The sequence below is a fragment of the Patagioenas fasciata genome, chromosome 5 (genome assembly GCF_037038585.1).
Source record: "Patagioenas fasciata isolate bPatFas1 chromosome 5, bPatFas1.hap1, whole genome shotgun sequence".
Lineage (NCBI taxonomy): Eukaryota > Metazoa > Chordata > Aves > Columbiformes > Columbidae > Patagioenas > Patagioenas fasciata.
Window position 1 is genome coordinate 64,678,422 of NC_092524.1, and position 13,715 is coordinate 64,692,136.

Consider the following 13,715-nt stretch of genomic DNA (forward strand, 5'->3'; position numbering starts at 1 on the left):
AGGGAAATCATGAAAGCAGAAGCAGCTCTCATGTCAGTTCCGCTCCTGTGCTTCTAGCAGACATTGCTTGCTGTCAGACACAAGATGCTGGCTAGATGGATCTTTCTTCTAACCAGCGCAGTCATGCTTCTCTCCACAGCCCCAGGGGTGGGCTGGAAAACTTTATTATCTCTCCGTGTTTGCCAGTGCTTCAAGGATGAGCCCTGGCATCCATCCTCTGCCAGTGTGCCAGGCTGGTCCTTCTGTCTCTTCCCACTCCTATATTATAGCAACAACTATATTTAAACTCCAGGGCAGACACAGACTGAAGCAGCTGCAAGCTCCTGTTACAGTAATTGTGTAGAGCACACCATGATCCCTTTTCGCTTGGCCACCCTCATTTCCTTCTTTTAAATAATGCTGCATCCTTGCTTGATGCAACTAGGACATGGGTACAAAAATACAGAGCATGTTTGGAGGGCACCCCCGTTCAATGCTCCTGGCAAGACAGGTTCATGGGATGAGCCAGGAACCAGCCTTTTTATCTTGGCAAAACTGCCACACACTTGTCAAGTCTCTGAGTGGTTTATGTTCATGACGCCCACCAGTCCCTGTCTTGCACTTTCTTCTTCTTGCAGCAGCAATTCACACCTTCCTAGCAAAGCATCAATGAATCTGTGCTCCCTGGAAAGGACCCACCACTAAAGGACCTCCCAGGAGGTGCTGTCTCCCCAGACTCCGCATCACATATTCTCTCTCCCATGTCACCAGCTCAGCAATGAAGAGGAGGTTTCCTGCCATGCTATGACACATGGATGCGTCCCACCATCACGCGACTTGACGCTAGGCAGGAAAGTGTTTCACTCGGCACTAAAACAGGGAGCAGTATTTGAGGAAAAAGCGTGTTGAACAAGACCAAGCAAAGAGTGTTATACTTTCCCCAGCACTGCTGTCAGCTTAGCCTTGACATTTTAGGTGTCTGTGCAGATTTTACTTAAAGCTGAAACATGCCTGCAGCACCAACAGGTGAGAAACAGCCTTTACAACTAGCTCATATGCACTTCATCTTAAAACCTTGGTAAGATCTTCCAGTGTAGAAGGCTATTTCCAGTGAAGTCAGGGAGCTACACTGATTACATCAGATCGAGCCTGTAAACTATGAGCACACCTTTAATAAAAGCATATAATGACAAATAATATTAAACACTCAACAGTCATCATTCTCTCTGCTGGTTGCAAGAGCAAGAATTACAAAAGCAGTGACACCAGCAGAAGCTTTACGGCCCAGAGTCTCCATGCTTAATTCTCAAATCCCAACTGACCCAGCTGAGGGAGGCAGAAGTATCTCTTGCTAGTAGAGCAATTAACTTTTTTTGTATCTGGTAGATACAAGTTCCAGGTACCGCAATGTAGACTTATTCATTTATAGGCAAACTGCTTATACTGAACCTGTTATAAGTTTTTAACTTTTCCTTAGAGGGAGTTGGGGTTTTTATCTCTTGTTGTCAAAACAGGCAGAACTCAGCGAAGTTCATTGCAGATCACCCCCATTAACAGGAGATCAAATCACTCAGGAAAAAAAAAGGGACCATAAAAATCCCCATTGTGTTTAAAAACTGACAACTGCACTTTGAATCTCAAATTTTAAGAAAAAAAATATTTAAATTATTTTCCCTCCCCCCCCATTATTGATCCACTTCTGAACACGTGGAGCATCAGGCAGTCAAAGGAACGGTGTGAGAATGCCAAGCAGATACTGAGGGTAGAAGCAGGAGCAGAGAAGAGATCCCTTTTATTAAAGGAGTCGGCAGAGACACGCACACAAAAGAAATGCTAAAGACAAGACCTTGCAGCATAACAGTTCAATGGCATTAAGCCCTTCGGATATCTCTCTTCTTCAAAAATCAAAGCAGTCTTAAACAATAACAGTATAAAATTAAGCTGATTTCATACTCTTTAACCTAAATCAAGTCAGACAGCACACATGGCTCAGTTTTAAACCACGGAGGAAATAACAACCTTTATTCAGAAGGAGACTGAGTAGACAGGGATTTGGCATTAGTCTGTTAATCCACTTTACAGTCACACCTTAGCTAATTAGAAAACACATAGCGAAATTAATGGGTACAAACATAAATTAACAGTGATCTCTGTGTAATACCTATGTAACATTCATCAGGCAATAGTCAATCAGATCCAAAAAGACTCTTACCAGTAGGTCTCCTACTTGACAACGCTACATTTCAGCATCTGAAAAACAGGGTGGTCCAACAGGCAGCTTGTTCAATGCACCTGGCCAGCTGAACAAACCCATCCCACCACCAGCCCTGAAAAACGCTCTGCACTTCCTAAGGGGAAAATCAATCAGAGTGATGCATACATGCTCTGCCACAATAACTGCTCTGTTGCAATACCTGCCCCTGGTTCAGACTCCGGCAGACCTGGAACCTGAAGGAAGGAAACCTAACAGGGAAAGTCCTCTGGGCTCAGAGAAGGCCAAGGTCAACATCTCAGGGGAAGAAAAATCACTGAATGAATCACAGAATCACAGAGTGGTTGGGTTTGGAAGGGACCTCTGGAGATCATCCAGTCCAACCCACCTGCTAAAGCAGGTTCACCAGAGCAGATCTCACAGGGTCATGTCCAGGCGGGTTTGAATGTCTCCAGAGAAGGAGACTCCACAGCCTCTCTGGGCAGCCTGGTCCAGGGCTCTGTCACCCTCCAAGTAAAGAAGTTACTCCTCACATTCAGATGGAACCTCCTGTGTTTCAGTCTGTGCCCGTTGCTCCTCATCCTGTTGTTGGGCACCACTGAAAAGAGTCTCATCCCATCCTCTTCACACACGCCCTGGAGATATTTATAAACATCAATAAGATCCCCTCTCAGCTTCTCCAGTCTGAACAGACCCAGTTCTCTCAGTGTCTCCTCATAAGAAAGATGCTCCAGACCCCTCAACATCTTCGTAGCCCTTTGCTGGACTCTCTCCAGTAATTCCTTGCCCACAGTAGCTGGAGTTGAGTCTTCTGCTCTGGCCACTCGCTGTTGTCACTGCATGGCCCTGGGGAGGGCAGATGAGCAGGACAGTCCCCTTAAATAGTCTGTGATCCCTCCACTCTAACAGGCCCCTTCTGCAACAAGGCGCTGTCTCCAGCTTTAGGACGCTAGTGGCTTCCAAAGACTGGAGAGAGGGTGGATAATTATTGCTGTAACAAGAGAAATAAGACATGGCAGAAGCATGGCATTTGTAAGCCTCGTATACCTTTTCCTTAAAGGCAGAACTAAAGAAATAAAGAAAGCAGATAGAAGTGAGAGGAAAAAATACTACTTTTAAAAATTACTATTCTGGAAGTATGTATAAGCAATTTTCCTTTACTTAGGTTGAAATGAGAGCATATTGCATCTTATTTTTTGGCTCAGTCATGTAAAGCCCTGTCTCTGTTATCCACAGCTCTCCTTTTCCTATAACAGTCTCTCATTTGCTCAGAGGGACAAGGTGCACTCTACTTAGAAAACAAACAAATATGTATTTCAAAAGTATCAAAGAGAGTTAAAAACACTTTGCACAGGGAAATGCACTACGTAATTTCCACAACATATATGTGGTAGCAGCTGTATTTCATTACATTATTGGAAGAAAGTGTCCCTAAACAGAAACAACATATGCAAAGGAGAATTAGTTGTTTAATGCTGAGTCCACATACAGATTTTTGTGCGCAGCCAGAGCAACTATATGGGATACTCTTCTCTTTCCTGCTGTGAAAGGCAGGCAGTTTTAATTTGGAAGAAGCATTGCTACTGTGAAAGTTAATAAAAATCTACCATACACTGACTTACAGAGTGACATTGGTAGCCCAATTCCTGCTCAAGCACCTGCCTTTTGGATTTCATCCCCAATTGCTCAATGCTCATCCCTGGAGGTACCTGCAACGTGAATGACGCCCTGACCCTGTGCACAGCCCCGTGCATGTGTGAGCAGTGTGCAGGTGCTGCACAGCCCTGCAGCAAAAGGCAGCCTGCGGCACCTCTGGAAACACAGCAAAGACAAAGCAACAACCCTTGCTGCTGGTTTAAAAAGCAGCAGATGTTGTTGTATGCGCCTGTTCTTTGCTTCAGAGCTATCAGCAGAAGAGGGTCACGCAAGCCAAGCGTGCTCTCCAAAACATCCTTCGAGGTGTGCGCACGTGTGCACAGATGCACCTGCACGTGCACCTTTGCAAAGAGAAGCGGAGGCATCTGAGTGTGATTTCATCAATTTAACTCGCAGCAGCTGCTCAGAGGACAACAGGCTCTGCAGCTCTCGTGTGCTGCGAGATCATGATTGTGGTTCGCTTTGCAGAGACATATAAGGTCACAGGCTGGAGATGTGAACTCTCTCCTAAAGCAAAAATCCATGCCAAAAGCTCACTAGATAATCAGCCAGCTGCACACAAACTGCTTAATGGGTAGCAAGGAGCTACCGACCCCTTCTGACAGCATCAGCAGCCTCTAGGTTGTGGCTCAACATCCTGTAGAGCAGCTTGACATACTGAATCAACGCCCTGTCATTCTGGATGCAGCCCTGTAATATTATCTGTAGTCGTGTGTGTATGGCACATCTGAGCTCCCACCTAAAATTAATTTGAAACCTTCCAGCAGAGGGAAATTTCACTTCAAGCTGTGCTCTGCTGACATGATGATTTATTGATTTATCTGTCTACAAGGCAAACAGAGAGCACTTCCAGTCAACGGATATGCTACATTATGAGGCTCTCCTGGAGGAGGGGGAAAGCAATGTAAAAACAAATAGTTCTTCTGTGGACTCTGCTAGATGCACAGGAAGGATGAGTTTCGGTTTGTTTGTCTCCCTAAATCATACACTAATACCCTACAATTTTTTTCAAGCAATTAAAACCTTTTAAAAATTAGTACAGCCAGCCTAATGCTCAAAGTTCCTCTAAAAAAACGGTCATGTCTTCTTGGTAGAAAATTTTTCACGAATCAAAATTTTCTATGAAGTAATAATAACAAAAACTTGTATTTAACTCTATACTTTTAACTATTTTAAGCACCCATCCTGCAGAGTAAGATTGTTATGAAAAACCCTGGCCATACTCATATTGCAGGGAGGCTGCACTGCCCTCTAGAGTCTCCATCACTTTCTCATTCCAGCATCTGGATGCAGTTTCTTAAAAAATTGACTCTGAAGACATCATAGGGGGGAGTGCTTTCTATCAGGTATGAAGCATGGCCAATAATGCAGACAAAAGTTCAGATTCAGACTCTTCCAAGTGATTTTCAGTGTTATTTTGGACAATACCTCCCCCCTGCCACCCCTTCCCGTCCCCATCTCTATTTAGAAAGGCATATCTATAAAATAAGGCATTGCATTTTAGGAAGGACTTTCAATATCTCTATATGCTACAGAAATAAAGCTGCTAACAAATGTAAAAACAAATATTGTATTTTTTTCTTACTTGCTCCCTTCCCAGAAGCCACAGCTGTTCCACTACCTCAGATCACAGGACAAAGCATCTACCAGACTTCTTCCAGGATAGAAAATTGCTGCACCCAGACCTGCTGCATTCAAACTCTGTGCAGTGCTACAGAAAGATGGATATTGCTCCCATGAGAGCTGTGTTTTGATTTTAAATTAGTTTTAGTTCCTTTCTCTCAAATTTCCAGCAAAAGATTCCCCAACACAGATCACTACTATACCTGCATACCCACCTGCCTGCAGCTAACCACCATCCATTTTTTCCATTCATAAGCTGGCAAGGAGAGAACAAAACATACCTTAATCCTGGCATATCAAACCTACATCAAGTATTCTCCACTGATACAACCTCCTAACAACCACATGCACATCACCCCTGTAGCAAGAGGGGGTCTAAAGACATTTCAGCCTTCTGCACTGGGAGTGGCAGAGCATCTTCTACACATCATTTCAGACCTCCTGCTTCACCCCTACTAGTTATGCATCTGAGCAGCCCCAATGCTGTCCCAACAGGTGACATCTGCCTTCCTGATTTCAAATACACAAATATATTCCTTGTACTTGAACGGTGCATAAAGTCTGTAACTGATTAGCCTGGAGAAAAGGAGGGTGAGGGGAGACCTTCTTGCTCTCAACAACTACCTGAAAGGAGGCTGTAGCATAGAGGCTGTTGGTCTCTTTTCCCAAGCAACAAGTGATAGGATGAGACGAAATGGCCTCAGGTTGCACCAGGGAAGGTTCAGATTGGACATTAAGAAGCATTTCTTCACAGAAAGGGTTGTGAAGCACTGGAACAGGCTGCCCAGGGCATTGGTGAAGTGACCATCCCTGGAGGTGTTTAAAAGATGTATAGATGAGGCTCTTAAGGTCATGGTTTAGTGCTAGATTTAGGTTATGGTTGGAGTTGATGATCTTAAGAGTCTCTTCCCATCAAAATGATTCCATTATTTCAGGATTCTTCAATAAGCTCCCAGAAAGAGTTATCTTACACCCTAAGAATCATTTGGAGCCTAATGAAGGAACAAAAGGGGATGAAACAAGGACAGAACTCATTTTGTTTGCTTTCTATTTGTCTGTATCAAATTGCACAAATGCTGTGGGAGATGATTCATTTCAAATATGTAACAGATACACACCTGAAGTCACACAGACACAAAGTACCTTTGAAAGAACACAGTGACACGGCCGAGCCAGCCTCCTACTGTCCGTTATCAGCTGACCTGCTGACCTTCTCGGCATCACAGCAGTAATAGACAACTCAGCTCTGGAGAAGAAGGTCTCAGCCTCAGAAACCAGATGGGAGAAAGGGAGCAGGAGTAAGGATCACTGGGGAAAAAGAAAAGAAAGGCTGTCCAGTTGCTAAAAGGCACGCTGCAAATTACAAAACCAGGACTATCAGGACTCCTCTCAAAGAACTTGGAGTTTATATTAAGACTTATACGGCCATGGGAAATGAAGCATCGCTACAAAATGGTCCTGGACACTGCCCAGACCAACTGCTGGATGGCATCGAGGGTTCTGTATTGTGCATGCCATTTCTAGGCACAGAGGATAGGGGCACAGAACATATCTCTTAGAGTTTCTCTGGCTGTATTTCAGAGTCTGGAAGAGGACTGAGGTCTCCAGGAGATATCAAGATCCTTTAGTCTCCAACAAACATCACAAAAGAGGTTGGGGTTTTAAGGTTTTTGCCTGTTTTCCAAGCTCCAAATCATCTCTCCCATGAGGCTTGAGCTTGCATTGAAACAACAGCGCGTTAAACTCATACCATGGCCTAACTAAAGAATCTTGTATGACAACTGGGGCTGCCCAGGGGATCTTCAGACTTTATTAAAAAAGGCAACAGAAAATATTACTTGTCTGATACAAGACACGCTATCCAGGATATCACAAACACAACCTTGAAGTCTTTAGCTTAGCAAGGCTCAGCGTAACCAAATTCCTGCTCCATCTTATGACACAGGGACTTCCCAAAGGCAAACTTACTCTATAATTTACTCTATAATTAATCTGTAATTTACTTCGTAATTAATTCACTCTATAATTAATCTGTCCCTTCCCTCCAGGCTGGGTCCCCACGACTGACGCGGGCTCTCTCTTGGTTTGGGTTTGATCTCAGCTCGTTCTTCTGAAGCGTTTCAGGTGGAAAAGGGAAGGGGTTTGCTGTTCAGTAATGATGGCAAAGACCTCACTGTCAGGAACAAGATGTGAATGGACAAACATGTCCTGGTGTTTAAAATGATTCCCAGTCCTTCTGAAAGTGTTACATTCTCTTTTTTCCATCTTCACTTGCACGCTATCTCCTGATCCTCTGTCCTCAGGGATATCTAAACATTCTGACATTCTCAATCTTTTATTTCCAGCAGATGAGGAGCTACATGCACGCAGCTGCCATGTGGATGTAACAAGGGTGAGCCTCAGTTCAAAATGAAGACACCCATCCCCACTGCCACCACTGTCACTGGATCATCACCCAGTACAGCTTGGGAGCTCAAAGATCTCCATTAACCATAATGGGAGCTCAGATGCCCATCACACGCCTTCACAGTGCTTTAATCTCACACCAAATCTCACCTCTGTTCTTGGACCCATCACAATGACATACAGGTGTGTGCTCACTGGGAAGACACACACCTTGCTTTTATTTTTTTAATAAAAGTTTGTATTCCCTCTGTTAATTCAGTAGTGTCCGCTTAATGTTTTGTTACTTCGTAGGGAATGGTTTTGGAAACTGCTGAGCAAACTGCAAACACTGAGATACTGTTACCTCTGTCCAAGAGAAAGTTGGAAAGCTTTTAGGCTGGCCAAATGTACATCACATTGAATCACACTCAATTAACCTAATCAAGTATTTCTCTAATGAAAACATACGTTTCTGGGCTGGCAGTTTCTGACTCAACCATAATTCATTCAATGCTAAGAAAAAAAAAAATATAAAAACCATCTGTCTTCTTTAAATAGAGAAGCTATTTTTACCTTCATTATGAGCCCAAGTAATTACAAAATAAGTGCAGTGGGAAAGAAAAAGGAAAGAGGCAAGAGGGCTGCTGCGTTGTGATGATCACAGTACAAACATGTTGCTAACCAAGCAGAGTTTAGGCCATACACTCCTCACCCTGCTACACATCATGCAACCTATTGTCATCACATGAGCTGAAGCTACACAGTAAATGCTACAGGGAGGCATCGGGGTTAGAGTGCAAATGAGTGAGATTGGGTGAATGAATATTTACATACTAGGATTGAATGCCACATCTCAAAGTTCTCAGAAAAGCGTTGATTCTCGAAGGCAGTCAGTGGCAAAGTCCCACACAATTGCTATTTTTAGGTGCCAAATTTGAAACTGCAGTACTCAAAATCATCAGTTGACACCTAATCCTAGGGGATCTGACATGTTTTGCATTACAATTCCCCAGGCACTCACCTTCTCACAGAAACTGTGACAGCACCAACCAAATCAGCAGAACTCACTCATACCTAATCCTTCCCTGAACCCATAACACAGAAACTTCTGCCTACGTTTCCCCATAAGCTCATCTGTTACCAAAGAGATGAAGCACTGTACGAGATCAAGTGGCAGCACCTTCTCTCCAGTAGCTGCGTGGCTACAGCCAGAACACAGGACAGCCCTGCGTGGAAGTCCTGGGTTTGCCTGGAAGGGTCTGAAGCCCAGCAGCCACACTGCCCTGGCCTGTGGAGCCCTCCTGGAGCACAGGATCTCTCAGTACACCTGCTGGAGCTGCTCCATTTAAATGTGCAATGGACCCAAGAGAGAGATGTCAAAGGAACATGACTCCATCGTGCACTAGTGAGAGGGTTACCTGGCACAAGGCACTCCTGACTTCTTGTTTGCACTCCAGTGGCTGCTGGTGTTAACCACCGAGAACATGAGCAACAGTTCAGGAGGCTGAAGGCTCCTCTTTCCGGTCTCAAAAAGGGACACATCTCCACACTGTGCTGCTCCGTGTCTCATATCGACTGACTGGAAGTGATCCCACTCGGGCTGCTGGCTGTAGGGTTTCCCATGGAGACACCTGGCTGACCACTGGATCTGTGTGACTATTCTGCTTCTGGTCTTATAAAAGCTCATCATGGATCTTGCTGCAGTGCCTAGGAAGGAAACATTCCTTCAATGTTTCCAATTCATGAGTGAGTATACCAAGCACAGCTCCTAATTTTCCATTGCCACGGCTCTGGAACCATCTAATCATGGACTTAACATTCCAAATAAACTTGAGAAGTCCCAGACTGCCCATGACTTATCTACTGGTTCCAGCAAGTGACACTCAGGAACGGTGCTCGGTGACTCCCAGCAGACAAGGGCTGCTGAGCAACACCATATGAGCACGTAAGTGCTCCTTCTCCATCCCAAGGGGCTGGCCCTACTCGACTCTCCTTCCCCTGGTCTCGATGGAGGGCAAAACACAAACCAAAGCAACAGCAGAAGCTCTGATGGTGTCCCTCTGCCAGGCAGGAGACGAGAAAAGTTCAGAGGAAAGAACTGAACCGGGAAGAGGCAACAAAAGCAATAGGAAAGTAAATGAGAAGAAGAATAGCTCTGGAGGTCTGTCCTTGTGCCTTCAGCACACAAATATATGACTATGTCCTGCTCGGTTCTTGCTGAGGAAGCACTGAGAACAGATGTTCTTGCAAGAATCAGTCACCCCTTGCAAGATACTGCTTACTGGCAGACCTTTAATCCACTCCTTTTTCCCTAAAAGGGGGACCTGCATCTCTGTTGGCAGAGTTGACATCAAATTTAAGTTATCTGTTGTTTTTCTTAAATCTGTAATTCTTGGAATCATGTCATTACAAAAGAGAAATTCAGCTTTGCTTTATTTTTTTTTTTTTTGTTTTCTAGTTCACATGTTCACCAGCCCTGGAGGTGGTAAAGAGATGTATAGATGAGGTTCTTAGGGACATGGTTTAGTGCCAGAGTTAGGTTATAGTTGGACCCAATGATCTTAAGGGTCTCTTCCAAGTACAATGATTCTATGTTTGCAGAAAAAATATCTGAAAATCAGAGGTAGGCAAACTAAAGGTCAAAGAGTCATACAGAACGTGTGGTCTTTTTGAGACTTGAAACTACTGATTTTTCCATATTATCTAGCAGGCTGAGGAGCCCTGGGTCACGATTTTGGAGCACATGGCAACACTCTCACCCTGACCTCCTCACAGGGCCTGAGGGATTTCATTGAGACACACCTAAACCAACGTTCAGAGTGGTAGTGAATAGCACATCTCCTGCCTCCTCTGTCCCTCTTGACCATGACAGCACACGCTACAGCATGTCCCAGTAATGAAGAGGAAACCCATGAGCAGCACCAAACTGGGACGTGTCGAGTTGTACCAGCGCAGCCAGTACAACCATCAGTTTGAGGACTCCTCCTTCAGGGTGGCACTTTCCATTTGTCTTTACTAAATTACAACTCTTCGATCATTTTGGAGCACTTCGTCAATTTGGACAGACAAGGTCATGTGGCCAGCCATAAAGTTCCTGGGTAATCAAAAAGGTAAGAGGTTGGGCTAAAATGAGAGGATCATCAGATACAGTCAAGACGCTGTAACTGAGCAGTGGAATCACTGCATCTTCCCGCCTATGAAGCATCACTTACTATGGTTCTCCATGACATTAGGTGCACATCATATGGTTCTCAGCTGCATGAAAGTGTTGGCATGCGGTTCTTGCAGCCAGGTAGGTTGACCACCCCTGATACACAGCATTGTGAATAACACAGACAAAAAGCCTTCAGGCTGTCTGATCTCTCATTGTGGACTGCCTTAAAAACATGGCAGAACTTCCCAACATAAAACACGGCAAGAAAAATACACCTTAATTTGTTTACAGGCTGTCTTCTGACTTCTGCATCATGAAATGCACTCTGCTTCTGTTTAAAAGCCTATGATACAAGCCTATAAAATCCCAGTTAAGGGGGAGAATGCTTATTATTTTTATACTGAAATGCAGGTAACAAATCAAGTAATTCAAACTGCAGAACAAAACCCAAAGCATTGCTCCAAAATGCTGTGAGCGTTTGTACATCTCATCTATTATAGCTTCAGTAAAGCCTTAACAAGCATTTACTTTGAAGTGCAGCGACAGAACTGCTTGGACTCATTTCTCAGCAGGGCTTCCCGCTCTGCTGTATCACCCACATGCGGACTAATGAATGTAATTGCAGGGTCAAAGTTACAGAATGTCTGAAGTCATTTTTGAAACTGAAAAATAAAATATCTTGTAACTATACCCATGCTTCATGGAGCACACACGGTTTTTTAAAGGACTGTTTAAATGCACCTATCACAACTTCACTACCTAAACTCTAAGCTTTCATCAAACATCAATAGGTATTTTATCTAAATGTGTGGATCCTGAAGCAAATGATGAGGTGAGAATCTCAGCTGCTATCACAAATAACTTCCTAGTCCTTGTGGCAATGAAAAATTGCCTTCTTTCCTTTCATCTGCTCCTCTGGAAAGAAACTCAGAGGATTTCAGCTGCCTCAAAACAAGTAAGAGGACAAAAGCCTCCCACACATCAAACATTTTGTGCGTGATTTTTATGGTGATTGTGTTGTGCTTCAGGGTTGACTCAAAGTTTTTAAGCACAAAGCATAACCATAGCATGTTATGCAAAACTGGCTTTTAACAGTAAAGCTGCTTATTTTCAACAAAAAGTTATTGATAGGAAATGTTGGTTGCAAAGAATCACTAGGAAACAAGAGAGAGGAAATACCCACTCTAGAATAGACAGTGTTTCATTCCCCTCTGCCATTGTCTGATAATATGTTTCAGGCTCATTTTGTCCAGTACAAAAGAGCACCAAAAAAAACCCCATCCAAACCCAACCAAACAACAACAAACCTCAACACAGGAGAGCCATTACATCTCAGCAATTCATTGGAAACTCCTGAGATCCAGGTACTCTAACCCACAGTTCTGAAAAGTGCCAAAAACACTCCCACTAGCATTTCTCATAGAAAGACAAGCCTTCTTCAAACAGAAGTCCTGCAATGACATCTCTCACATTGACTCAAACAGTGGCTTTGCCACTATGTGGGTATTTCTGAATTTTCCTGGGATGTTTCATGTTGCCAGAGAATCCAACTCCTCCATTTTCAGGCTTGCCCTGTCCTTGGGGATAGAAAGTCGCAGGACTGTGAGTTGTCTGAAATAATTCTCTGAAACTTGGCCAAGTGAATTTTGTCACCTACTACAACTCAAACATTAACCGCACAGTTACTTGGTTTGGAGATGCATGTAAAGATACTGTGGAAAACCACTTTTATAACCACATATATCTTACTCCAGCCTATAGGCAGGACCCTCACCATAATTTCACTGAAGGAGATCTTTGCTAGAAGAAGCAAGTACCTGTCTTGTCCAAAGGCCTCTCTTAATCTTGGTGTCTGTCATCTTTTCTACACACACTCCTTCCCATGCTTTTCTCCAATTTATAACGGCCAAACTTGAGAAATCCATTACAATTCTGCCCTAAAGAGGAACTCTCTGCCCACACATAGTTTTATTAAAACCTGTGTTTCTTGAGCGTGATTAGCCAGTCTTCTATCAATGACCAAAACACCTTTCCTCTCTGCCCGTCAGGCCAGCAACATCAATATCTGACTTTCACCCACACTGCCAAGCACACCTCATCTGAACATCCCATGCACAAGCACCAATTTATACCGACACCTGAGAGAGACCACATGTAGTTCACTGTTGGCTCCCAAGAGAGGGTGAATGCAACACTGACCAAATAACTTCAGTGACAATTGGCTGCAAAACCACTAAAACACCTGGTCTAAAACCACTAAAGCACCGCTAAAGTCTTCAAGACACAGGTCTAAGGAAGCAGGTAGATCATATCTGCAGCCAACACACCGACAACGAAGTATCTTAGTCATGCTTTTGATTCTTAAATAGTCTATTAAAAAGGAAGGATCATTGTATCTTAGCATGTGACTGTCTATGAACCAGGGCTGTGGGTTAATTAGTTAATTTATAATTCCCCTTAGCAGTTTAAACAGCACAAACTACTGGAACAGGCTGCAATAAGCAAACCAGGTAAAAGCTGCAGAAAGGGAGCACCCTCAAGGCAGCCACGGAGCTTTGTGTACCAGGCCAGGGTGATGCCACCTCCTCGCAGGTCCATGTTTGTTGGCAGGGCTTGTGGCCTCGATCAGCCGCTCCTGAGATTTACTCTTGGCTGCAAGTCTCACTTCCTTGTCTCCTTCAGAGCAAAATTAAATGCTGAAAAAGA

At 43.9% G+C, this 13,715-nt stretch overlaps 1 protein-coding gene across 6 annotated transcripts in view; it reads right to left on the reverse strand.

The window, feature by feature from the left end:
* Positions 1-13,715, reverse strand: part of SYT16 (synaptotagmin 16) — a 119,801-nt gene that overhangs the window by 97,976 nt on the left and 8,110 nt on the right. For 2 of the 6 annotated variants that reach the window (XM_071809748.1, XM_071809744.1), the window contains exons 2-3: positions 13,573-13,705; positions 6,589-6,778 (exon numbers count right to left, since the gene is read on the reverse strand). The exons of 1 other annotated variant lie outside the window; for it this stretch is intronic. In XM_071809748.1, coding sequence (XP_071665849.1) covers positions 6,589-6,691 — 103 coding nt within the window. In that variant the 5' untranslated portion in view covers positions 6,692-6,778; positions 13,573-13,705. Of the gene's footprint in view, positions 1-6,588; positions 6,779-13,572; positions 13,706-13,715 lie in introns of those variants that run through there. 3 more of the 6 variants (XM_071809745.1, XM_071809741.1, XM_071809742.1) reach the window with 3 other exon arrangements.